We start from the raw sequence: 27918 nt of genomic DNA on the forward strand, positions 1-27918 counted from the left end.
CTCGCCGGCACATGATGGGGGGCTAGACTATAATTATCTTAAAAAATTACTTGCGATGATCTGCATTAACCATATGTGTGGCCATATCGGATGAAAGTTTGAAAACTACTTTAATATTGGCATTTATTTAAACTTATCGATGGCCGACAGATCGATAAGCTGAGTTTCGGGGGGCCTGGCATCGCTGCACGTTGCACAATCGATATATTAAAGCGGCACAAGCGATATTTCGACGCGGCATTGCCGATATATCGAAGCGGCTTAATCGATACTTGGAGTGTATCAATTGCAACCGTGGCTGCTACAGCCACAGTTTAAATTAACTTTGAGCATTTTCTGTCAAATCTTTTCATTAAAGTATTCAAGTGTGAGTTTTTAGTGGCAAGTGAACACATTTCTCGTTCTCGTAGTGCAGGGCGAGTCGTGAGCAAAAAAGAAAACCGCCTGTGCAGACGCTAGCCAAAGGCAACCCATCGGATCAACCGACAGACAAAGCTGAACTGCGGCCGTCGGCGACAAAGTGCGCTGTACACCAAAAGAGAATCGGTACGCGAGCGAGTTTTTTCGCGTTTCAGTTTGGATTTTAGTTACCTGCGCGCAACAACCCTAGTGTCCTGCTGTTCATTGCGGTCCGCGTCTTGAGATTGTGGCCGAGAGTAACGCATCTATTGGCCAGAGTTCCGTGTCCGGTAGGCCAAACTACGTAAGCGGGCGAAAGCAGCCCGTGTAGTGTAACCCGTGTGGCAGCGTTTTCGGTTGTGTGCTTCTGGGGCACCAGAGTACCAGGTAAGCGTCCATCGCTCGATATCAGCACTATTTTGTGATTGAATAGCCTTATCCTACTTTGCAATCCCGGTTCCGAAGCCATTTCATTGCCATTTCCAAACTCAGCTGGCTTGGCCCTCACCTACACACGGACATACGCGTCGGACACACACATACAAACGCACACACTTACATATGAATGTATCTGTTTGACAGCGCACTTTTGCGCTTGTTGCGGACAAAGTGTCACTCGCTAAGCACTCACACTCTCGCCACAAACGCTTAAGAGTTTTTATTTGCTGGATTTTTCAGCCGGAGAACTGAGTACGGGCCGAAATCCGTATCCGTATCTGAAACAAATTTCCTTTTGCATTGTCCTTACAGCTCGACAGTGCTCGTGTTCGCTAGTGCTCGTGTTTGGCCACAGCTAGCACCCTGGAGAAGCAAAACAAGCGCGCCCAGCTCATCCGGGACAAGATGGTGTTGGCGGAGCGCAACACCACGGATGTGGTGCGTAACGGGCGTCGTTCTCGTGGACCTAGTCCCAACACGCACACTACGGGTGGCGTGTCCAACAGCACCAGTCTCGTGGGCAGCGGTGGCGGTACAGGAGGCGGCGGTGGCGGCAACTCCGGGAACGCCGGCGCTAACGAAAAGACCACCACAGCCGTTCCGGGTGCGGGCACGCCGGAGAGCTCGGACGATGATAACTGTAAGTGGATAACCATGAGATCGCCATCTTAACACTTGATCCCTCTTACATATATTTTTACGCCCCTTTCTAGCCACCAAGCGGAATGGCAAGACCAAAGCCAAACAGTCGGAGTACGAAGGTGAGTTTTTGAAGAGTCATTCGCATCAATAATTCATTAATTGAATGATTTTCCTACAGAGAAAATACGCGTGGGTCGAGACTACCAGGCAGTGTGCCCGCCACTCGTTCCGGAGGTTGAACGACGCCCAGAACAGATGAACGAGCGCGCCCTCTTGGTCTGGTCGCCCACTAAGGAGATCCCGGACCTCAAATGTATGTCTTTGGGTCTTGACATGCCCTACAATTTTTTAATATAATACTAACGCACATCTTGTGAACTTACAGTGGAGGAGTACATCTCAGTTGCCAAGGAAAAGTATGGCTACAATGGCGAACAGGCCTTGGGCATGCTTTTCTGGCACAAACACGATCTGGAGCGGGCCGTTATGGACCTGGCCAACTTCACACCCTTCCCGGACGAGTGGACCATCGAGGACAAGGTGCTGTTCGAGCAGGCCTTCCAGTTTCACGGAAAGAGCTTCCACCGCATTCGACAGATGGTGAGTGAAACCTTCTTTGTAACTTGACCTTATTAAGTTGAAAATGAACTATGTCCACAGCTGCCAGATAAATCAATAGCCAGTTTGGTCAAGTATTACTACTCGTGGAAGAAGACGCGTCACCGCAGCAGCGCCATGGATCGGCAGGAGAAAACCATCAAGGCGGTGGTCAAGGATGGCTCCGAGAACGGAAGCGAGGTTGGCAGCAATGAGGAGTCTGATAACGATGACAAGGTAATTATTAGTTAGAATTAGCTAAGCGAAAAGCCAACAGATCCTTCCCCGCTCCTACACACACACACACACACACACACACTCAAGCACATCACATACAAACACTTCGCTCATTCACACTCAATCGCTTCGAACTTCAAAAACACAGACCACATCCAAAAAGAGACGGCTCTTTCGCCTCTCCTCGTAGTTCCATTGGCGCTCCCAGGCACAAACCAAGTAGGCAGATTTTAATACAAATAATCGCATCACAAAGAGATTGTTGACTACTGTAGAGTTAGATTATTAAGGAAGGTCTAGGATACGGATGTAAATCTAGGATAAGACTTAAATTTATTTTAAATGTGCCCCAAAGTATATGTCTAAGATTGTCAATGACAAACGAATGTGAACAGCCGTTGCAAGTATATTTCAAAATGTATCTTTATGGTCATCAAGTGTATTCTGAGTGTATTCAGGCGCGGCTTAGAAAATTGAGGCACTATATATGCAATTTATTTTTCAATGGCTAAAACATTATAAATTTGGATACCTAAATCACAATCACTAGCCGTCCATTTTTTGTTAAACACTAAGCTTGAAGAGAACCGACGTATCAGTACGTCAGGTATTTTCGACTCTAAGATCCTTTTCCCAGACATGCGAAAGTTTTGTAGATTGGACTGTACCCTTGGAAGCTTCCCCTTTTTTTTAGACAGCGATATATGTCGTTTTGAAAGTCTGGTTCGTTATTTTTCAGATAATCGCCGTGCCTGCATACATCTCATAAAATTTTAAATCATTACCCACACACACACACACACACACAAAACGAATACCAAAAACAATAAATGACCAGCATCTATAAGACTTAAACAGAGTAATGATACAGTTTCGTTCGAACACAGAGATTGCGCCACACACACTTGAGAATGATGTATTCCGCAGAGTTAACCTGATTTGATTGATTGAGTTTTTTTTTTAAACAACGCGCTATATCAGGATATCAGGTTGACTGACACTAGACTAAGGCAAAGCAACAAAAAGATTTGTTCTTTGTTCATAAATTTCACACCTATATAAATAGTATATACAAATTACAATATTTTTTTTAAATAATTATAAATAGCATGGTAAATTATTATACGTAAAATAGTAATTTATATAAAGAGATTGATTATTTTAAAGAATTTAAATATTAAAGTAAACAATGCCGAAAAGAACATAAGTTATGTAAATTTATACATATTTGTATAGAGTGAGCAATAAAAGGAACTCATTTCTTTTCCTGACTCACCAAAACACTGACGATAATCATGATGGATCACCACACCTAATGCTAATCCTAATAAATGCATATCTCGTTTGCAAAGAGATTAAACAAAAACGCAAAAAAAAAAAAAAACAATTTATGTGTTTCTTATTCATTGAGATTCGTTTCGCTTCTCCATTTCCGTTTCTATCTAAATTTTTGTTCGACTATTTCCCAACCGTTATCATCCACATCCATACACTATATCACACGCACACACAGATCCACCTTATTCGCACCCTCATCCGAAAATGTAAACCCACACAATTCCCTTCAATTCCACACAATACGTTTCTATATCTTTCATTATATATGTACATAAGTGTTCCTTATCTCGCCTGCCCCTCGCTTGCACCTCCTTATCAGAAAATTGATCTCTGTATTCCCTCCTCAAAGTAAGCTATCATATCCACTAATCTGCGGCCGTCTTTCGATAATGATTTTTGTCCAGCTAAAACGTTTTAAATTCTAAATACTTAAGTACAAACTAGCACTCGCTTTCCCATTTTAACCGTCACCCAAAAACAAGAAACATACGAGAGATTGAGAAAGTTCCGAAACGAAGGGTATACAGAGACTTTTTAGGGGATCCAACACCTTGCTGGTGTTTGGCAGCAATGGTCTTTAAGATCTAGTTAAGACTTTATTTTTGTTTGTATTGGCATTTCGGGAAGGATCGGGATTGGTTGGCCTGGGATGGGGACTCGGACTGGGTCTTTGGGTTCGGTTGTTGGGATGAGAGAGCATGGCAAAACATCGTTTCAAAGTTCAGTTGACAAGAAACCAATCCTGGAGTGCGCAACAACAAACAATCCAAATACAATATTATTGTACTTGTTAAGTGTGTTACCAACTGAACTAAAGCAACAAAAAAATACGTTTTTTCTCTTCTCTTTGCATTTACTGTACAAAAATCCAACAATCGAAACACACCATTAAACAATAACCCGACCTGAAATTGTCCAAAAAAATAATCATTTAAAACAAAACCAAAAAAACGAAATGCAAAAATTCCAAATGAATCGTATGAAATAAAATCTATGTGTTGGTCGCGGTGTCCACTTGAATTTGTTACGATCGCTGCTGTAATTGCAACTGCAACATTTGATTTGCGGATGTAATCTTGTCTTGGCAGAAGGGGCATGGCAACAATAGCACCACAAATACCACTGATGCCACTACGACCTCAACCAACACCGTCACCACTTCCACCGCAAACACCACTGCCAACAACAACGTGAACAACAACCACAGCAATAGCACCAGCAGCAACAACAGCAGTAGCAACAACCACAGTAACATTGGAAATAACAACACCACCACCACCGCCAACAACACAACCAACAACGGTGAAGAGAACAACCAAGGCGGCGGAAGCAACAGCAGCAACACAAGCAACAACGATATGGACACCGAACAGTTGTCACTCTACGGTGGAAATGGTCAGGGCGATGATGTTCTGGGACTTGGCCTAACCGTTGATCGTGTCATTGGGATCAATGGGAGCAACAACGGCGAAATCGGCGGCGATGCCAACTTAATGCAACGCGTGATTGTGGGCGGTTTTTGCAAGATTTGCAACGTTGTATGCCACGTACTCCACGACTCACCGCTGGGGCGCATGTGCAAAAGTTGTCACACCCACTGGAGGTAGATATGACTCCATCTATAAGTACTTCACGTTTGCCGGGAAGTAATTCAAGAAATCAAGCTAATGCCAAGTTTTCTATCTCTCTTTCCAACCTCCCCCCATCCTCACTTTGGAAAAAATCCCAATTAAAAAAAAAAAAAAATAATCAAACGTTGCATTCACTTGACTTTTGTCGCTCCGCCTATCCCAAATCACTCACCCACTATCATACCGAAACCATTCAAATCCGATGATTTGCCAGGCGTACGGGTAACCGTCGACCCATTTCCGGGCCGGATAGCAATGCTCCGCGAAGATCGACCCACAACTGCGCCGCGGCTGCCGATCGGTCCAAACGTAAACCGCCCAAGGGCATGTACATCAACCATGATGATCTAACCGCTCTTGCCAGCTGCAAGAATCCCAGTGAATATTTGTCGGAACGCGATCGGAAGATCACAGCCCTTATGGCCGAAGTAAGAAACGAGACTGTTGGTGGTGTCATAGGATCGATTTGGGGAGTTGCTTAACAACCAATGCAGTTTACAAGTTTAGAGACGGATATATAGATAAATAGATATCAAATCCATTTGCCATCAAAAACCATTCTCTCAGAAGACATCCTACATGAAAAACATCACAATAATCTGTTAATACTGTCTATAAAACTGGTTTAACTGTTTGGTCATTTTGAGTTGCCTTAATTTATATATTTATGTTGATATTAAATCGCATTTATTGACAATCTTCTTTCTTAATTTATATATTTTTATTAATATCAAATCGCAGTTATTAACAATTCTTATACATTTTATGTCATTTTGTCCTGTCTTGCTAGCAGGATGGTGTTTAAGCAGACTTTTTGGAATGCAAAATAGCTAATTAATGAACTATAATCGAATTTCTTTTTCGTCAATTTAAAAGTAAATAGAAAAGTGAATAGAAAGGAAAACATTAAAGTTGTTTAGTCCCATCATGATGAAGAACTATTTTGCCTGTTGAAGCTTAGTTAATAGCGAATGAAGGCATAACAGAACCCAAATTAGAGGTCCTATTCATTGCACCAAATCATCCATTACACACACTGATTCACAACCACACACATACATACACACAAAAACACCAACACAAACACACAATTCAGATCCGATTGTACGACTTGGACCCACTGACAATTTTCAATTGAATGCCCCCCTGCACCCTGACACATTTCAGATACAGAAGAATAGGCAAATGATGGAGCAGCTGGAGAAGGAATGCGAGGCCGTCAACGTCGAGGATGCGGTTACCAAACCGGCTGCGGCCAACACCGAAACTGCCCAACCACGTATCTCAGGCAGATGGACCCCAGACGAGATCCAAGTAGCACTGCTGGGACTCCGCGAATACGGAAAAAACTTTCCTGTAAGTGTTGCACCCATTCTCGTGTTGATTATCAATTAATAATAATGATTGCAGATGATTGCCAAACTGGTCACCACTAAGACGGAGGCACATGTACGGACCTTCTTCTTAAATAATAAGCGCCGATACAATCTCGACCAGATCATAAAGGAGTACGAGGCAGGAAAGTCTGAGGAGTCGGGCCCAGAGGAACAGAACGAGGCTGTCGTCGACGCAGCAGCTGCTGCATCAGCGACCGCATCTGCGCCTACTACCGTTGATTCCGCATCCGCAACTAGTGCGACGGCAGCCAGAAAGCAGTCCACCGAAACCAGCAACAACGGATCGATCGATCCCAATCAGGATACGCTGTCCAAGAAGGAGGACCACAAAAAGCCAGAGCTAGCGACGGGTACCGTTAAGGGTGGCGGTGGTGGTGACTCAGCCGATGTCACACCCACTGTCGCTTCTAGCGGAACCCCAAGCACAGCTACCGGTGGCACCGCCGCTGCTGGCACCACCGCTAGCAACAAGCCAAGCAGCGCTACAATTACCATTACCGATGAGTCCGACACAGCCACGAATTCGAGCAGCGACGTGGTCGCTCCCACTGGAGCAGCTGGAGCCACCGGCTCGTCATCACTGTCCAGCGCTAATTCAGCGCCTACACCAAAATCCCAAGCCAGCAGCGAAGAGTTGTCGCCACAGAAGTCCAATCCCGTGAGCGGGATCGTTTCATCTGGAACTGTAACGGCTGCTAGCCCGGCCGCCAATCCTACAAACAAACGAGATAGCTCCGCATTGGTAAATACTTGCCGAGATTGTTTAACTGGAACTACTTCTCATTGCCTGCTTTCTTTTCCCCTCTCTTCATAGCCCATTGCCGAGCAGCCACCGGCCAAGAAAATTGCCCTTAGCGGTGGCAGTGGAGCCGGAGGAGCGGAGTTCGCGGGAAAGTGAGGAGACCCAGGCGGCGCCAGAAGAATAACTTACTTGCGAAAATAACATAAGATAGCATGTTGAGTTGGGCAGTGGCCAAGAAGAATACGAGACAAGCTGGGAAAACACGTCCAAAAAAATGTGCAGCCGGCCGTTGGATTGCTGGCCGATTTTTTTTTTTTTATTTCTTCAGAATTTTGGGACGCATTTATTTTAAATGAAAAACATCACGGCTTAATCTAGGCTTGTAGAAATTAGTTTGTTTGTAATTTGAGTAACATTGAAACGATTTGGCATGTTACACACCTCAAAACCGTAGTTCGGTACATAAATACTTGAACACACACACACACACGCACGTAATCTTTGACTCTAAAACAATGGGAAAATGGAGAAAAAAAAAATAACAGGAAAATCAAGAAAGATATAGGAGTATCTTTCACACAAGTTGTATAGGTCAGAGATGATTTTTAATGGGTTCAACGGGTAAGATCCTTTCCTATGCCAAGGTCTGGGCCACGTAGACCACACACACACACACACACACACACACACACACACACACACACACACAAAAAACTAAGAATTAGAGCACAGAACCTTAGATGAACAAAGGATTTTAGTGCAGATTATTAATGTAAAATTACAATAATGAGTTGTACACGTGTAAATTATTACCTTTAATATCATACTTTTTTTTTTCGTGAAATAATTTAGCATATAACAAAGAATTTGGAATAGCATTCTAACTTCGATTGGAGCTATTAGCTACTACCATATACATACAATCTGGAAAATCACCCATCCGGCCCATCACCAATTCAGCAACGAGTTTCTGTTAGGCTAATTAATATGTAACTGAAAACACACACTTGGCAACAAATGTATACAACCAACGCTATCCGTTTAAGAAAAGATAATTTAATATGTAATACGAAACAAGAATTACTGTGTCAGGTGGTTACGTCTATCTTACTAATTCCTAGGATCATAAGTATCTACACTGGCCCGTGAAACTCGATTTCCCTGTTCTTAGTAAAAGTGGTCTGAATAAGAAGTTTGCACATCTCGGATTCGGCTTCAAGAAGTCGGTATCCAATGAGTTGTTGATAATAAATATAAATATAATTAACAAATCTGTTGTTTTATCTAAGCTCAATCCTAGATATTTAAATTTATTTAAAACGGCTGAAATACTACGAATTTCTCCTTTGTTTTCTTCAAAACAAAAAAAAACCCACAAAGGAAAAATTAAAACGAAATAAAATAAAATGTTCCATCGGGCTGTAACTTAAACTCAATGCTCATGGGAGTGATGGCTATAATGTTGCTGCCTGTTGGGGCCTGCAGGCATACAGCGCTCTAGGAACGGGACACAGGTGACCAGGTATGCCAAACGATTCACCCAGCTTGGTATCTTGCGGCCGCAGACTATGTGAGCCAGGGTGTTGGAGAAGTGGTTGCAGTTCTTCTGGGTCAGATGGTAGCTGTTGCCAGGGAATTGCATGCCTAGCTGGTCAACAATGCGATCCACATCCGCGTTGCTGAAATGTGTATAGCCCAGCAGAATGCTCTCCCGGAAATGGAATTGTTCGCCAATTTCAGCCTGGCCATTACATGGTTGGATATGAAAGATTCCACTCATCGGAAACTCATGGCCACCAAAACCATATTCACGACCATAAAGTTCAACGCCCGTATGAAAGAATCCCAAGCCCAGCGCTATGGTATAATCATTGGTTTGGACGAGATCATAGACATTAAGTACCACCGGTTCCTTGGGCTCTAGGCTGTCGCAGCTGCTGTCCTTGTTGCCGCCCATGCAATAGCTACTTCTCAATCGGTTGAAGAACATCCTGTGGCAAAAGCAATAACACTTCAACACAGAACTCTCTCTCTTGACTCCTCCTCTATCGGTAGCAGTTTCGTAAGTACTTTGAATTTATTTTTATTAGCTGTAGATATACTAAAAGTTGATAGCTAATCAGAAGCCTTCTTCTCAATGAAGAACTTTTTTTCTCCAGCTATGTGACTGAATGTGACTTCTAATGTAAATATAGTCATAGCTCAATTTTTTTACCATTTCATTCAACTAGAGGTCAGATTCAGTATTGTAACCACATTAATACTCAACTTTATATAGTACTCGTTATACTAATCATTTTGATCAAAAGATTTTGGTAAATATTCTAATATATTTACACTTTCCAAGCCCTTAATCTTTAATAAATAATAATAAATACTACCTATAATTTGTTTTTAATATTTTTATTATTTCCATTTTTGCTGTGTCTGGCATAATTTGTTAAACATGCGTCTTGTAGTTTTCGTTTGGCTTGTTTTTTGGTTTTTTCGTATTTAAATATATATAGGTGATGTATTTTATTGGTTTTGGTTTTGTTTAGTATTATTATTAAATATAACTCGTTAATGCATTGCTTAGCTAAAAAAAATCATCTTATAATTAGTTCGACACACCTTGAATTAGTTAGAAAGTTTGTAGTTGTATTCGTTTGGGTTTGGCTTCCGGATGCCTGCTTTGGTTTTCTGTGCAATTCGAGTCTATGAAAGGTCAGATGGAGGAGCTGTTGGATCTGGTGGATGCGGAGTTAGGAGGAGAAGGATCTATATGTACGTCATATGTTTGAGTAAGCTATATTTAATGAATAGTGAGCAGGCAATGAAAGATCGGTAGAAGCAACCAAAGAGTTGCATTAAATGGAGCCAGGAGCTAGGAGTAGATCTGATCAGATCAGACTGGATACCATTTTGTGTGTTTGGGTAGAAGGGTTTTTTTTTTGTTTTTTGGCGTAGGGGCTAAGCAACCTGACTTATGCTATCGCTAGTACATATTTTAGTATATTTATTTAAATTTATATATACGCATGATGTATGCTTTTACTTTACCTTTTACTTTTTATAATGCCACGATAAAATCTCAATACACAATTTGCTTAGATACTATGACTAGTTGCCTATTACAATATATCGTCCACTTGCATTTGTTTACCACTGACTCTGGCTCTCTTGCTAACCCTCTTTGTCCAAAAAAAAAAATATATTGAAAAAAACAGGATAATATCAACAAGTCTTATGAGTAAATCCCGCCTAGAGCTGAACGATTACGTTCCCGAATTCAAAAACAGAGATTCGGATTTCGGATTTGGATCCGATGATGATGATGCTATGTTTGGCATCCTTATTCGGGGCTGGAAACTAATGACTGGTATATATACTATATACATATATACAACGATATATGCATAGATATAGACAGAGAGATCTGTGGATGTTGCAGGATAACGCTTGACGCACTCCCCCTTAAAACACCGCACCCCAAAGGGCCAATTAAGGTGCGATCTTTTAAAAGAAGTCGTCAAAGGTTTTTGATTATGTCTGGTATTGCAGCATTGGGGCTGACAGGTTGGGATGATGCGACGAGTTCATCCGCAGTGCAGACAGACTCTTGTTGTACCACTCGTCCTCCGGTGACATTCCTGCAAAACAAGAAGAACAGGGGAAAACCAAATTCCATTTATAAAATTAGTTTATATAAATATATTTATATAAATTCTTCTAAGACGCCTTGCATTTCCGTACTGCGGAAATTCCGAACTACACTTGGTCCAGCTCACCTCGACACACACATGACTGACTGGCTTTCTTGGTGGCCCCCTTAAGACATGGCCGGAAATTCGTTTCACTAAACCTTATGGCCGGACTCAGGTCACCTCCAAAGAGACACAGCCCCCTTTCGTTTTGTTTACGCCTGATTGCGATAAACGCCCAGCCTAGTAAGCCAATCTGGTAAGGTGCCTCTGGCCTGGCCATCGATAAACAACATCGGATTTCGGTAGTCGCGCCGACGCTTGCAGCGGAAATTTATTTACGAACCAGGGATTTGGGTGGTACCTAGGGGGGAATGGAGGAGAAAAACCTGAGATTCTTTCCCGAGAAAGCCTCGCGCAAGCCACTCGGTCAGGTTCGGGGAATCGGGAACTAAATTGGCGATCGCCGAAAGTAAGATATGTGATTCTGTACTTCAGTTAAAGTCAAGCCGTGGCTAGGAGCGGTAGATCAAGTGGATCAGTTGGAGTTCAAGTGAAAGTAAAAGTGTAGTACGGAAGTGCAAGTGTTCTCGAACTAGGATATGGGTAAGTTCTAAGTTATCGTACCATGAAACTCACCCATCGAGTCCTGACGCACTCCAACGGATCCCATGTTCGTGCTGTGCGCCATGGAGAACGGTTGCGTCATGCCCGGGTACGAGGAGGCGCCCATTTGGAACAGGTCCTGTAAGGATAACACATAGAATTTATAAATAAGAATCAAGAGATATATATTGAAGTATATCTTACCTGGGGATAGCGATTCATGGTGTTGTGGTGCGGATATGGTTGATAGCCGCGAGAGACGCTATAGCCCTGGATGTTCCTCATCATCCCGTTGCAGGATGGGATCACAGACGGTGCCAGTGCCTTTTGCAGCTGCTTCTCCTGCTTTCGGTACTTGGCGCGTCGGTTCTGAAACCAGACCTGAAATGGAAAATGGATAGGAAAAACGGATTGCATGAATTTCTGTTTGCCTTCACTTTTTCTTGTTTTTTTTCCTGTGGGCAGAATCTTAAGGACCCTTTAAGTTTCCCCCATTTCGGGTCCTGGCGATTCACTTTGAAAAACACTCGGCGGGAAGATGCTTAATGATGAAATAAGAAGGCAAAGCTAAATGGAAAACTCCCCCTGCCCCCCCTTTCGCCAGGACCCATCGTAGTCTCCCTTCATCACTAACCATCCCAGCTTCCCCCACATCTTTGGCCCCTGGCTAAAGGACGATGCCAACGTCTTATGAGTGAAAAAATCTACTAAATTGAAATTGAAAATAAGTTGACGACGCTGTTTGCTGCGAGGGTCTCTGGTCTCCGGTCTCTCGTCTCCGGTCCCCCTTGTCCCATACTCTCTAAGTGAGTGGGAGTGGGAGTATGGGTTGCCTGCTCTGTTTAGATATTATTAAAGACAGTCCTCGTCCTGATGATGATGGTGCCAGTGCCCGTACCCCTGCCCCTGTCCCTCCCCGTCCCCCTGCCTCTTCTTGTGTCCCTTTTTTTCCATGATGGCGAAAAGAAATTGCCAAGATGAAAGCAGGGCTCCGCACTAGACAACCAAGACAACCAAGACGGGGATGGAATGGGCTAGGATGGGCTGGGATGGTGTGTAGAAATTTCCGACATTTTGGAAGCTGCTGCTCAGCTTGCTTTGAGTTACTTAGAGAAGTGCGAGGAGGGCGGAAAATGGGGCAGGCGATGGCGATGCTGATGTCCTGGAAGGGTGACAAAAGGGCGAGCTGTAATGGCGGCACCCAGACTTCAGACGTGGGCGTGGGTCTTTCGATTTTTTTTTCTCCTTTCATTTTCTTATTTATTTTATCATTATTATTATCTTTGTCCATGACTATGTACACGTACATATCTGTTGGGTTCTAGAGGAGTGGAGGAGAGGCGTGAGTGTTTGTGTGTGTTCGAATGTTGGGCCTTGGGTTGAAAGTTGGGGCCGTTTGGAGCGCCTTTAAACGAAAAGTACTGTCATTCGGGGGTTGTTTTCAGAGCCCACTTTATGGCTCGTTCGGTTTCGTTTGGTTGGCTGCCAGCATAAAAATGCCAGCAAGGACACCCTCACAGTGCCCTGCAAAATAATGCTCTTAACCATCAGCCATGTATGGTGTATAGCCTGGCATGGAATCGTCCCTGATATGGTATGGCATGGTCCCTTGCCATGGCTCCAATTCGAGGGTGGAAAATGCGTTGTCTGAATGATTCGATGGAGCTCTGTCTATCTGTCGTTCAATTTCAGAAACAAGCTGAATGTATGTGTGTGTGCTTCATGGGTGGGTTGGGAAACTCAATTAAGGATACATTTGATGGCACACTCTCACACATACATATCTACAAACATACGTACTTCTATATATATATAGATATATATCGTATATATAGCATCCATGGGCTAAATAAGAACAAACAAAATCGAAGGGAAATTCGATTTTAGCCAAAAATTTTTACTCGCCTTCGTTGAGAACGAAATCTTCTTTGGTGTCCCAATCTCAATCCGCCTTTAAGTTGGCCATATAAACTGGCCTAAAACTTTAATTATATGATGGCAAATTATAAATACAAATAGCCATGGTCATAATACATACACACACACACACATTGGCCAGTCGGCCACTCGGCGGAAATATGAAAATTAAACGTATTCAAATTGAATTTACTTTCAGCATTTAATCAAATTTAGCCGCTGCCAACATTTGTTTTTTGCTCGGTTTTGGTTTTTTCACTTCACAGCGCTTAGAGTTTTTGTCTCCATTTTTATTTTGGTTGTTTCTCTTTTTTTTTTTTTTTTGCTCCTCCCATTTGGCCTTTGTTCCATTTGTCGGTGTTTGCGAATAAGTTAGATGAACTTTTTAGCAGGTTGAAGGTGGCAGTTGGCAGGTGGCAGATAGCAGGTGCCAGTTGGATTCCCATGCCACCGTTACCGTTGACCTACAAATCCGAAAGGTTACTAATTGCCATCTTCCCCTCACGCACTTTAACGGCTCATTTCGGTGTTATTTAAGACCGAAATATCACATCCCCAATGGTGTCTACTCCTAATATTTATAGAAACTTATAGACTTCTACTAATGTTTACTAAAAAACATCGGCAGCGTAAGGGAGAGAGCCAGACTGGCGACTTCTTACTTCAAATAAATAAACAATTAAGTTTATCAATAATCATTATCAATCTAGACGCAAGCCTTGCATTTCTCACGTAACCCTTTTGTTTACGCGTCAAGAATTTCGGTTTCAGGAATTCAAGTCTGCCTGCTACTCATATTTTCTGCTCATAAACATTATATCTGATGTCTTAATTAAAAAATTGATTCCTCATCATTGCTGTATCACTTAATACTGTGATATACTTATGATAAAATGGTGTAATCAGAAGGTTTTAAACTGCCAGTAAGCCTCTGCTTAGTCTTAACAATCTTTTGATTATTTGCTAAGTTAGTTTAAAGTTATTAAGTTAATAATTCTATCTAAAAACGAACTAAACACTAAGCTTAAATATATATTTATTCTTTATTTATATAGTATTAGATTTTTACAAGATTCTTTTTGTTTAATATTCCTAAATTTGTTCAATTTAAATGATCTTTTTGGTTTGCACTTGCCAAGAACTACTGCTATATAGGACAATCTGCTTAATCCTTAAATCTTTCCTTAGCCTTCAAGTGTTGTTTTTTCCTTTTAAGCCCATTAATGAAATCTCATTAAATCGCCTAAGAGCTTCCTATTTCCATACATAAAATGTATGGAACTAACTTTACAATCTAAAAGTGAATAAGAAGAACGTTTACCCACAAGGTAATTAGCTTTTCATAGCTTGCCTTCTTCACCTAAATCTTGATAACTATTGAAGCTGGTAAAGGAGCTAGAAGATAGAGATGCAGATGCAGAGGTAGATTATATCCAAATATTATGAAAACACATTCTAAAATGTAGAATGCAGATTGCTCATAGAACAAAGAGGTTCTTCACAGCTATACCACTCGATAGCTTTCTTACTTCTTGTAAGCCACTCTCTACAAATCCCAATATAAGCTCATTAAAAAACTATATATATTGAATAGTTCATTCGCATTGGCAAGTGAATGCTAATGTGCCTCCTGCCGCATACAAAATTTGCACATGAGACATATTCTTGGCTGATGGATTTTCCAAACAGATGTGCTTGGTAACGCCCCTGCTCTGCTCTCTTCTAACGCCCACCTCATCATCATCATCATCATCATGATGGACTCTTCAGTGCAAGATGAGCGTCAATTTTCCCGTTTTCCGTAAAATGTATATGTATATAGAGGACACAAATTTGTCAACACCAACGAGATGTTTTCGTTGCAGGGCGCTGAGTGCCAGAGTCAAGTTGCGAGCAATCGTCGGATTACCAGGGGGTAGAGCTTCAACGGGGTAGCACTCCACCGGAAGGGGGTTGCTGCACATCGACCATCTAGCCGTGGTAAATATTTGAACATTTGCCGAAAAATATGGTTTATGCGGCGTTAATAGACAGGGCTTTCTGCTCTCCGGTTTACAGTATCTAATTTGACCGAGAACAGTTGTTCGACAAAAGGGAAAGCCAGGGGAAGGATGTGCTGATTATACCCTTGTAATAACTGTAATAATCTATAATGATTTCGATCTGAACGGGATATTATAAAATGTGTTACATGAAATGGCACATGTTATTCAGATGGCTTTCGAGTTTATTTCTTGGTAAGCAGATCCAGTTTTAAAAGCACTGGAGTTTGGAGTTGATAAGAGCGAGAGAGATAGATAAATCTATTTCTGATTTTTTGAGATACTTTTCTTTCTGTTAGTTAATTATACTAGTTATAACTAGCTTAATCAACTTGTTAGTTAATATGGAAAGTTACAGCTCATACAAAGCTAAATCCAACGACTTTAAACCATTCCTGGTATATGTCGTCATTTTAAGGGTATAAAAATGTTATCTTTAAGTAAACATATCATTTCGTATATATCAATAGTACATTCCTTTTGGTCTTTATGATTTCCTGATAGTACAGATAATCTACTGATAATCCTTACATCTCCTTGGGGACTTTTTAAAATTGTCTGCATTTTTAAACATTCACTTTAAATGAAATGCTGACAGCTCAGCGCACTTGCTAAAAAGTTCTAACTTAAAGGGACCAAAGAAATGCCCTGTAATTCGACACCGCAGATTCGGGAGTTCTTGGTTTTGGTTGAACATGTGATGTAGCTGATGTAGCTGGCAATCCTCCCTGTTTAGAACTCCCCCTGCAGGGGGACATCCTAGCCACCACCCGCCGCACTCACTTGTCTAGCAGTCATGATAAAACTATAAATTAATTATTACCGCGGCGCACTTGAAAGCGCACCCGAGGAGAACCATCGAACCGAGTGCCCAGTGGGTTATCAAATGCTTTCCAGGGATTTCACGGCTTTAGATGTGACCAAAAAAAAAGGAAATAGAAAGAAGTTGAGAGCAATACCACACTGCGCGGGCCCAGTCAGTTGGAATAATCGGACGCTAATCGGTGACCAAGATCACCACCAGCAAATCAGCGGTCCATCATCAGCGGGACATGTACCAACTATCGAACTTGGGATTCTGTTCAGATTATTCAGATATTATTTTATGACTCTGGCACGGAACAACTGTTGAAATTGCAATCGAAATTGTATTGTAATTGGCTGCCCTCCTTTGGACTGGGCTTAGACATGGTTATGGGTATGTATGTATGGCTCTGGGATTGGGATTGGGTCATTGTGGAGCTGTTAGATGGTAGCTTTACTCACTTGAATCCGCGCCTCGTTCAGCTTTGTTGTTCGCGCCAGCTCTTCGCGGCAGTAAATATCCGGATAATGCGATTTGGCGAACGCTGCTTCCAGTTCTGCTAATTGTTCCTGAAATTAAGCGGATTTTAATTAGGCGAATTCGGTGTGTGGTGCTTTTTTTTTTAATCTCACTTTTCCCCTCCTTATTTTGCCTCATTAAATTCTATCTTTTTTTTGGGGGGATTTTCCTGACTTTCCCTGCCAAACATCTCTTTTGATTTGGTTTGAAAAAGTAAAAGCTAAAGTATGCTAAATCTTAACTAAAAACTAATTTAAAAGCTTTAAAAGGTTAGTTTTACATAAGAAATTCTTTCTTAAAGAAATTTAGGATTTATCTAGAAATTTAGTGCCATAGCTTAGTGATCAGATTATTACTTCCTGATAATCTTTGTTACTAGAAACTAATATTTTTATAATTTAAATTAATTAAGTTTTTCTCTTCAAGAAGTCATAACTAACTACTATTATTACTTAAATTTTAATCTCATATTAAAACCTAATGGTACTTCCTTATAATCATAACCACTTCTGGTCACCTAACACATGGGCTCCTACAACTTATCCATGTATTTTTAGTACCCGTCGTCCACGTCTGGACTTGATTAAACACCTTCCCTACTTGCTTGCCCCTTTGTTGTTGGTCACGTTGCTCTTGCGGCATCAAAGTTTTTAATTACGAGTAACCTTCACGAAATCCAATTAAGATATGGCGCCCATGAGGTGATGATGGGGGGAAAAGTTGAGGTTCAGATGTTTTAGGTGGATCCAAGGAGCCTTAAAACTGTAAACTAAAAACTGAAAACTGACCTGTGTGAATGTGGTTCGATGTCTCCGCCGGGCGGGCGTTGGGCAGGACGCTGTGGTTGGGGTGTGGCCGGCGTGCTGACTGAGCGTTGATAATCCACTTCCGGGCGAGGTGATGCCGGCGGAAACCGTCGACAGGCCGCTGTTGGGTTCCGGCTTGAGCTTCTTGAATGCGCCTTCCGCTGCAAAGACAACATGCATATCGTTGTTTGTCATTAAAAATTATACACAGATACTTCTATATATATATAGATATATATATTCCGCCCCCCTGTTTAATATGCGTTGAGCATTTAAGTCAAGTGGCCAAGACCCAGGCAAAATGATGCATAATTGCCAGGACAGGGGGACATGCTGCCAGGACATCGGGACACTGGGACATTCCGGAACAACACCGCATTGCGGCCACAAGACGTTGCCAGGCCATGGCCATTGTCGTAAAAAGGTGAAAAGGTGAAAAGTTTCGACTTGGACAGACAGACAGAGAGACAGGCACGGCGATGGCGGTCGCATGAATATGCAATATGGGATAATTTATGCAAATTTCTGGCACATTAATCGAGGTAGCCCCGGCTGGGTTGGTTGTTTTCCCCGGTTTTCCGGTTTTACCCAGCTTTGCCTTCATGCCAGAAGATAGAGAGAGGGAGCGATAGAGTCCGTGGTCGGTGGTCCTACAACCCAGGATGACACTTATACACCTGACCTGACGCGTGCCAGCTTAAAAAGGCGGCAAACAGCGGACCAAAGGTCAAAGTAGGGCACTCTCTGTGCGCATCTCCAAAATGGTACTTTAGCATTTGGAAATTTTGGATTTTCCGGCTTTATGGCTTTCCTGTCATTTTTGGCGCTTAATTGACGCGCTTAGCTCGTTAACGAAATGCAAACTATGTAGAAAATGTTTTTGGATGCCATCCTCCTGGCTAATTGAATCACAAAAACACAAATAAATTGAAGCAAATACCGTTATTTATGTTAAGTAAGGACTTGGCGCCATCTCCTCCTTCGAATCCTTCGCAAAACCTCCAAAACCGCCCACCGTCTAATGTAATTGACCTTGCCAAGGGGTGTGGCTTCGTTGTTGGGCATTGAATGTTGTATTTTGGATATTTGGCTATTGCATGTTGAATGTTGGATGTTGCATAAGCAAATAGGGTCAAACAATTGGCCACGTTTCCAATTGCAAGGAAAACGAGGAGGCTTTCGAATGCAACACATCAATGGTGAAGGAAATCCCCCTTTCTTAAGAACTTTTCTTATTCTATTTCATTGTTCTTGAAAAAACAAAACCATTTCATTTGTTTGTAGATTATAATAGCATTTTCTTAAGAAGTTTCTTGTGCAACAAAATGAGAAATTATACTCGCATCTGGTAATAGATTCTGTCTGTGGTTCGCTAGTAATCTCTAAAAAAGTTCAAATTGATTGATAGTTGAGCTTTAAAATGTTACAGTGCTTTACATTAATTTCTTTTAATCGAAAATCCATATAAATTTGGTTTGAGTTTTGCAGAGGATTGCAGAAAATATAAAGTTGAAAACTGCCAAGCGAAAACATTAACTTACAAAGGTTTCAATCAATTGGAAATTTAAAAGCGTTATGTTTATATTGACTTCATTTTTTGTTAAAAAGTTTGTTATAAAAATGTTTCTGATGGCTAAGCTTGTTTGGTATTCAGTTTACTAAATAAATTACTTAGTCTCAATGAAAGTGCATGACTACTATCTGGCATTTAATAATATTTTGTTGTTTTTATTACACCCAACATCTCTGATCTAATTAATAATTCTATTCAGCACTAAAAACTAAAATAAAAAACATTTAAATCAACTAAGTAAGACAACTTAGTTCTATTGTCAGTGATGTTATTTGGTTATCCAGTTTAAGCGGTTAATATGTGTAAATTAAGAAAGAACATTTACTTGTTTGGCATCCTAAAGGACTTTAGTTGGTATTTGTATTTGTATTTGTATTAGTTAGTATATGTCCATACATTTAAGCAACTAGAATCTTTAGTTGACATGTAAACTAAGGTTTCGAGCTACTCCTGTAAGTTATATACTTATACACTTATATTCGCTTTCGGATATAAATAATCTTTTTACCAAAAATAGTTAAGGGCACTATTAATATACTAAATCCTGTAAAGCTGATATAATAAGCTGATATGATAAGCTGATATAATGAGAATAATTCTATATAAAAACCGCCGGCAACTGAGCTTTTTGGTTTTTAAATCTTTACAGTCTTAACAGTCTTACCAAGCAGAACTTATCGATACATAAGTTCGATACAAGCAGAACAGCTGTTTTTACCGTAAGATATAGTGACAGGCTACACCTACTACAACTTTATTTTAAGTTTTTCTTCAAAGAAATCACATCCAAAAAACGTGGCCAACTAAATCCTTAATCGATTATCTTTAAAGTAATCCTTGAGCCATCTAATTGACCCAATCAAGTGATTTGAAACTGTCGAAAAGTGCGACTTAGCCCAAGATCTCTCCTATACAGCTGACTAGATTTATTGCGAATTAAGTGTTCTCCGCTCAATGGGAAATCGCTTGGATTAGAGGATGTCCAGCTGTTCGTCAGTGTAATCTTCACCAGAATGGCCGTAAGTGGCTGCCACTGGATGAGGATGGAATGGGGGCAAACAGGACATGGCAAGAGGACACAGGACACGACCTATAGCCATGATAAGCCAGTAACAAAAGGGGACAAGAAGCAGTAATAGGAAGCTGCAAACGAGCATCAACAAACAAGCGGGAAACAAAGGACCGAGGACAAAGGATTATAGTCATCAGGACACCCACCAAAAAAAGAGAAAAGAAAAGGGTACTGGTGCGGGTGCCAAAGGATAATTTCCTGCTAATGGCCAAGACCAGGCTATTGTGGACAGATTAGGAGACCAGGGATCACGGACACTCACCCGAGATGGTGTGATCGGAGAGGCGCGAGGGCGGCGTGTGGGCCGGCGTGTGGTGGTGCGAGGATGAATCCATGCCCGGCGTCGGCAGTCCGGAATAGAGGGCGCTGAAGTCCTCTGGCGTGCTGCTGCACTTCCGCTGGTGGTTTAGCGAGGACGAGGACGACTTCTCCAGCGTCGTTATCGGCGACCGTGTGTCCTGCACTGAACTGGCCAAGCTTAGAAGCCGATTCTCGTGCGATCCACCAATCCCCATCAGCCGTTGGTCTTGGAACGACATAAATTTGGTGTCCTGGCCTACTCCACCATGCTGCATACTGGCATGATCCTCCAGCAGGCCCTGCTGCAGCCCCAGCAGTCCACCCACTAGATTCGGACGTAGCTCGTCCATGCTCAGCTTGCCCGCTTGTCCGCCGGCCGAAAAGTTCAGCTGGCGGCTAAAGATCGCCGGAAAGATGTTGAACTGCTGCGAATCGGCGCTGGACTGCGGACTCAGCCCCAAGCTATGTGGCGCCACGTGTGGAATCGAAGAGGAGGAGGCGGCGGCGGCGGCTGCTGCCGCTGCTGCTGCTGCGGCCGACACCGATCCTGTTCCCGCTCCGGATGAGCTAGGTCCGTTGCCGATAAGCAGCGTGGGTGTTCCAGCGGAGACGCCTCCGTTGTTGATCAGCTGCTGTTGCTGCTGCTGTTGTTGCTGCTGCTGCTGTTGCTGCTGCAGCGGGCTAGCAACTCCCACGCCCGGCGGCAACTGTTGCGCCTGCTGTTGTTGCTGTTGCTGCTGCTGTTGTTGCTGCTGCGGTACAACCGACGGTAGCAATCCGTGATGACCGTGGGCTATCGCTAGGGCGTGGGCGTGACTACTATGGGCGTGACTGCTATGGGCGTGGCTGGCGTGGGCGTGCGGATGGGTGAGAGACAAGGCGGCGGCCGTATTGCTACCGTTACTTGGATTATTACCGCCGGATTGTTGTTGCTGCTGCTGTTGTTGCTGCTGTTGCTGCTGTTGCTGTTGCTGCTGCTGTTGTTGCTGCTGTTGCTGGGTCGCTGTTGGATTATTGCTGGTGCCGCCGACGACGACTCCTCCGGAGGCACCAACACCACCACCACCGCTGACACCACCACCGGAACCAGGGCCGCCGGCACAACTCTGATGTTTGAAATCCAACTTGTGGCCGGCGTAGAAACGCTGCGTATCGATATACGTCTTGAAGAAGTCGATTGAGTAATCCAACTGGAAGCTGTCTCGCGGCGAACGCGCTCCCGTTTTGATTGATCGAATTTTAATGGGTGAAGTGGCCTTCGACGGGAAAGGCCTATGCTGGGTTTTACACACTGGTTTTCAGGATATCTATCTATCTATATATATATAGATATAGATATATATGTTCAATCTGTTGTTCGATTTCGATTTCACTGACTTGAACGCACTTTAGTTTGGCACTTTTGTTTAGCTCGTTGACTGCCCGACGGCAAGAAACTGATATATGGAACCACTTGGACACGACACATTCAAAAAAAAAGAGGACAAGAACAGTCGCTAATGTATATGTCCTGTATATATATATGTATATATCTCTTTAAGGATAAAGATGAAGATCAAGGCAGCGTACCGGTACCGCGAACCATGGATCGTTTTGTTTAAGACCGTTGCCGCTGGGATTGTTTGTTGGTGGTGTACCAGGACCGATGTGCCAGGAGCCGCTGCAGCAACTATGGCTGTTTGTTTTTTGACTGCTGCGGTGCTTTCGTCCTGCTCCCCAGGAGCAAGATTGTGAAGAAGAAGAGCAAGAAGAAGAAGACGCTGTATTTCGTGTGTGTGTGTGTGTGTGTGAGTGTGCGCGAGTTCAAGAAGATAACAAATTTCGACTCGTCCTTGTTGTTATCCTGTGTGTTTTCTTTTTTTTTTCGTGCCGTTTTTTGTATTCTATTCAGCTCCTTTGTTGTGGTTGTTGTTGCTGTTGCTGCTGCTGCTGTTGTTGTTATTGTTGTTGCTGTTGGATGGTTAACGCAGGCACGGCGATACGTATTCTCGGCCGATCAAACTTAAAATGATATACAATTTCAGGCAACATACAAAATTATAACGAAATTAAGGATCATGTGCTCGACAACAGAGACGCCGCCGTCGCTGCTCGTCCTTTTGCTGCTGCTGATGCTGCTGCCGCTGGTTCAGGCTTTTGCTGTTCCTCTTTTGCTGTTGCTATTGCCTTTTCCCAGTGTCCTGGTGGTGGCTCCTGCTATGTGTGCGTGTGTGTGTATCGTTCTGCTGCGGGGACATTTGCGGGCTGCGCGCGAACGATTGGTGGTTAGCAGTCGTTCGGTGTTAGTGTGCTTTCCCAGCAAAAGTATGATTGTATGTGTGTTTGTGCCCGTCTGTGTCCTGCCGGAGACCACGAATCGTTAGTCGTACTAATAATTTTCAAAAAATAATGAACCTTCTGCCAGAGCGAGAGATGGCTATGAATCTGTCGGTGTGTGTGCATATATTGCCCACCCGCTCGCACACTTTGCACCGCTTGCCGTCTCGCTTTAACTTGCTTGGTTAATTTCGTTAGTTGTTGCTATCATCGTCCTCGCCGTCGTCGTCGCCATTGCTATGTGATTTTTTCTTGTTTTTGTTTGTTTGGTTTGTAACTGTAGTGGTGCGTGTCCTGCGGCCAGTCCGAATTCGCAATCGCAATCGCAATCTCAATCGGAATCTGAATCTGAATCCGAATCCGAATTGGAATCGCAATCGGATTCAGAGTGACATTCCACATGAACGCCAGGACCTGGTCGATCCTTAGCGACGGCAGTTGCTCCTGGCGTGAAGCGGATAGAGTTGATGCCACGACACAACCATGTCATCGGCCAACCAGACGGTCCGATCAAGCTGAGGATTGGGGCTTTGGCGGCTGACACTTTGCGGCTAGTCCGGGAGCAGCTTAATCCTGGCTTAAACCGGGCAAACCGAGAGGCTGCTCCATCTGGGCGACTCGACTCGAATGCGGAGTTGCGCTGCAGTCGTATTGAGGTACTGGTGAAAGAAAAGGCACTAGTGTTGGCGAAAGAGATAGCACCAATGGCAAACGGCGACGTCGGCAGAAGTAGCGATGTCCTGCCAACTGTATGACTAGTTGTCTCGCTCTAACGCTTGCTGGCCTATGGAGGGCATAGTTCAACCAATGAGAGTCTAGCAAAATGGAGTTTCCCCTTCCCTGTCGCCGCAGTCGGCAGTTGTTGTTGTTATTTTTGCCGCTGCTGCGCAATGAATTAATCCTTGTTAAATGTGTCGATGACACAGGACGACAGGATGGCGGCGTGGCGCTGTTGCCGCTTTTCTTGCCACTTGCCACTTTCTTTCGGCTCGCCTGCAGTTGCGCACCGCCATGAAAATGCCAGAGAAAAGTCGGGAAAAGCCAGCTGTCTATCCAGTTCGTCCCGTATCCCAGCAATCCTTAAAACAATACATTCAGCTGAAAGTCCCCAAATGCCCGTCTGCTGCTGTTCCTACTGATGCTCCTTTCCTTTCGTTTCGTTTCCTTTCGTTTGGTTTGGTGGCACCCCCGATTTCCCGACTTCTTGTTGAATTTTTCAGCGAGGGCGTCCTTCTTGCCGTGAGGATGAGGGCTCCACGTAGCCGGCTCTGGCTACGCTTTAAGGCGGCCTGCAAATGGTTTCCAAATGGGCCACTCATCGGATCTGTTGTCGCTGTCGCAGGACCCATGTCCCTGCCCCTTTTTGGGCCTGGGTCGAAATGATTAAAACTTTTTCTTCAGCAACACAACAAAAAAATAAATAAAGTAAAAGAAGAAATTGCTTAACTGGGTACCATACACATATGTATCTGCGGCAAAATGATTTGGGTCTTAAAGAGCGAGAGCTAGAGTGGAAATGAAAGCTTAAAGAATATGGAAAACGAAAGAGATTATGCTGTAATATTGGGGTTATAGGCGGATTAGGATGATTTATAGTTAGATAGTCAAATAAATATTAAGAAAAGGAACAAGACTTCCTAAGAAATAGTAGTTCTACCAAAGTAGAAGTAGCCTTATAGGTTACAGATATAAAATAAGTTTACCAAAGGCTAGAAAAGTTGTACCTAATAAATTAGATTAAATGTTTTCATCTACTATGATATGCGTAAGGAAGTTATCTTAAATTCTGCTAAATATTTAAATGCCTTTAAAGGTAAATAAGCTTAATAATAATCAAAAACACCATCTATAAATAAGCAGAGGAAGGTTTCTTTTAATCATTTCTTAAAGTAACTAAAGTTTCTTTTACGGCTCTCTCTAAAAAGTTAACTTATCTCACGTTCTAGAACACTTTTCGTCTAAATGCAATTTTGTCAATCGGTTGGGGTTTTAGATGCAAGTTTAAGAAGTATTTGTTTAACTACTTTTACCATTTTTTGTTGGTGTTTCAGCATATATAGTCAATAGCAAGGCATAATATAGTCAAAATACAAACCGTTGATCTAAATATTGTCTGTTTTTTGATGCTAACAATCTAAGAAAACTTTCCATAACTTTTAAGTCTTTTTATTTGCTAATTTTACAATTTTTAAAACGTGTTATCTGCTACTTATAAAAGTATGGCCTAAAAAAATTATTTATCAGTTTAAATGTCCAATGGGAAATGTATATCGGTTTTTCTATACACATATATTTACACTTTCTTCTGTAGATTTTTCCATTTAAACAAAATTTATCTTTTATGCTGCAAACTAACTTGTCTAGTTATAGGTAGATATAACCTTTCCCGATTTTAGTTAGCTATCCAAACTAGCATTCTTTCTTGTTAATACTGCAATTGGAACAGCTTTAAGCTTTAAGGTTGCATTTAAATGCAGAACGTCAGGTCAAAGGGCGCCCGGCACACATACAACTAAGTGTTCTCTGTGGGCGAGTGTACGTGGGCAAGTACTTTCCCAAAGTCAAACAGGAACACACACTCACACACACACAGAGAGCGAGAGACACACACAGATAAGGAGACGAGGAGATGGGAAACGAGGCAGTGAAGCAGGCTATTAAGCATCCATTTAGGATACTAATTTGTGTATCATTACAAATTGTATCTGTACACACACACACACACACGCTGGCAAACTGTTGGCCACAGCCACTGCACACCAGCCAGGCAGCCAGGCAGCCACCCAAGCCAGCACCCATAAATCCACCATCCCATTCCCCTTCAATTCCACCCACACTGGCCGCAGGCATGCTTGCCTTTGCTCCGCTCACATGTTACTCATACGCAGCGTTGGCCACAAAGAACATATCACTGAACACAGGGATTGCAATGGCACAAACCGAAAGAGGAGCGGGCGGAAGATATGGGGGGGGTATATGTTGATGGTGATCATCATAACATCAATTAAGGCTCCTATCCATCTATTCCATTTCATTCGACCAACAAAGCGCCAGCAAAAAGCCAAGGAGAAGCCCCAAAAACAACAGCATCTCTATCTAGTTTTCCTCCTTCTTTTTTTCCTGCCTTATTTATTGATGTTGTTGCCTGGGTCGACATCTTGCAATTTTTGCCAAACGAAACGAAAGAAGAGCGATGGCTCAGATGGGCAGGGATTGTTGCTGTTGTTTTGCACTGGATGATGGCTAACACACACACACACACATATTTACACACTTTTGAGTCCTTAGGACCAGGACCTTTTTCTTCTTTCTCGCACACACACAAACACACAGGCATATGGGGTCGAAACAAAAAAAAGAAAAAGAGAAAAAAAAAACGAAGCAAGTAAGAAAAATGTATCTCATTGATGTGGCTTTTTAACTTTTCATTATTTACCGCTAAAAGCATCTTTTAAAAATTTTCAAATAGCTGCCGCAACAGAAAAAGCGACTGACAACAACAAAAAACGAAGAGCATTGCTAAAAAGGGAAAAGTTCAAGGAACAGAAGAGAACAGAACAGGGCTAAAAAATGCGAAAGACAAAAAAGCGAAATAAAACGAGAATTAAGGATATAATCAAAGTGTGGCGACTAAGCCGTACCTAATAATTGCTAGTTACAAGCTAATTGCTAATCTAGTCTGCAGATTAAAAAGGGGTTGGATCTTACATTATCTTAAAACTCTCTCTTAACTTATAACCAAATTGAAATAATAACCAAGGGATTAACCATTTTAATATCAACTTGATCAACCTATCTTTAGTGCCTTTTGGAACTTTAAAAATCTATATAATTAATGCTAACATATCCTAACATATCCATGAAAAATACATATTATATAACAGTTAAAATTGTCTATAACTACAAATCTATCACGGATATACCCGATTTTTCTACGATTGAGTGGTATGAAAAGGAAAGCAAAATGAAAATGGTTGGGTGCACGAAAAGTGCTCGTTCTCCATCCACCCAACTCTCCACCCCCCCCCATCCTTTCTCCATCAAACCACCAAAGGCCGCCGCCCCCTCACCCCCTATTCCCCACTAGCTACCCTCAACCGGCTGACGCCATTTTGCCAGGACTTTGATATCACCCCCATTCGCCTGTTTCGTCCTTCAACTCATTTAGCTGATGCTGCTGTCATTTTTTGCTCGTTCCTTGCGGCTGCACCACGCCCACTACTTGGAGCACTAGCTACCCGCCCACGCCCCCTTGCCCCCTCGTCCATTTCCACTCTTATATTTCTTTTGTGATGTCTGCGTACGCCGTTAAACATTTCTGAAAGCCCCAGTCCCACTTTCTCGTCCTTACACGCTTTTCCGACTCCTTTTTTTTTTTTTGTTTTTTTGACGTTTTTACTTTGATTGCAAAACGCATTTTTATTCCTTGTCGCGCTTAAACGCGCTTAATTTAGCCTATTAGTTTCTTGAATGCTTTTAAACACGAGCACATGCACACAGGAGAAGGAAGTTCAATTACGCTTGTCAAGATGAAATTCGAGCTCCGCTAAGTATGCTAGCCTTTAAGAGGTTTCCTCGGGAGCGAGTCATGTTAGGTTTCTCTACTTACACTGAGCGGATGCTCAAGTACTTACTGGCTTACCTTACAACAGAAAGAAATACTAGTCAACTAACGAACTATAAGTGTAGGAATTGCAGGAATGTGACCTTTAATTAATATATATTACACATACATTACATTCAATATATATTACTACACTATGAAGAGTTCTCTCTGAGAAAGTATACTATTATTTGTTAATCGTAGAGCAAGAAGAGTATATTGTTCATTTTGCAAAAGTTCCTAAAATGTTACATA

At 42.4% G+C, this 27918-nt stretch overlaps 3 protein-coding genes across 6 annotated transcripts; 1 reads left to right on the forward strand and 2 right to left on the reverse strand.

The window, feature by feature from the left end:
* The first annotated feature begins 280 nt into the window (after nucleotides 1–280).
* On the forward strand, nucleotides 281–7904 carry LOC108103771 (REST corepressor). Of its 4 annotated transcripts, none has more exons than XM_017209396.2 (11): nucleotides 281–786; nucleotides 1150–1477; nucleotides 1551–1598; nucleotides 1658–1792; nucleotides 1865–2079; nucleotides 2140–2313; nucleotides 4740–5254; nucleotides 5497–5710; nucleotides 6450–6638; nucleotides 6693–7421; nucleotides 7494–7904. In XM_017209396.2, the coding sequence occupies exons 2-11, from the start codon at nucleotides 1243–1245 to the stop codon at nucleotides 7575–7577; spliced, it is 2538 nt and encodes an 845-aa protein (XP_017064885.1). In that variant the 5' UTR covers nucleotides 281–786; nucleotides 1150–1242; the 3' UTR covers nucleotides 7578–7904. The 4 variants fall into 4 exon arrangements, with proteins under 4 accessions (XP_017064885.1, XP_017064886.1, XP_017064887.1 ...); XM_017209397.2 differs by having other exon boundaries at nucleotides 281–546; XM_017209398.2 differs by lacking the exons at nucleotides 4740–5254; nucleotides 5497–5710.
* An 856-nt stretch (nucleotides 7905–8760) lies between these two features.
* LOC108103772 (deubiquitinase DESI2) lies at nucleotides 8761–9731 on the reverse strand. The gene has a single exon (XM_017209400.2). It carries the CDS (start codon nucleotides 9409–9411, stop codon nucleotides 8854–8856), a length of 558 nt encoding a protein of 185 aa, XP_017064889.1. The 5' UTR covers nucleotides 9412–9731; the 3' UTR covers nucleotides 8761–8853.
* A 77-nt stretch (nucleotides 9732–9808) lies between these two features.
* LOC108103749 (homeobox protein abdominal-B) lies at nucleotides 9809–22329 on the reverse strand. The gene is made up of 7 exons (XM_017209357.2): nucleotides 22314–22329; nucleotides 20707–22035; nucleotides 17782–17960; nucleotides 16936–17043; nucleotides 11915–12091; nucleotides 11744–11849; nucleotides 9809–11053 (listed from the first exon to the last, which is right to left on the reverse strand). The coding sequence occupies exons 1-7, from the start codon at nucleotides 22327–22329 to the stop codon at nucleotides 10947–10949; spliced, it is 2022 nt and encodes a 673-aa protein (XP_017064846.2). The 3' UTR covers nucleotides 9809–10946.
* Between the last annotated feature and the right edge of the window lie 5589 nt (nucleotides 22330–27918).

The sequence above is a fragment of the Drosophila eugracilis genome, unplaced genomic scaffold (genome assembly GCF_018153835.1).
Source record: "Drosophila eugracilis isolate 14026-0451.02 unplaced genomic scaffold, ASM1815383v1 contig_1414, whole genome shotgun sequence".
NCBI classification, from domain to species: Eukaryota; Metazoa; Arthropoda; class Insecta; order Diptera; family Drosophilidae; genus Drosophila; species Drosophila eugracilis.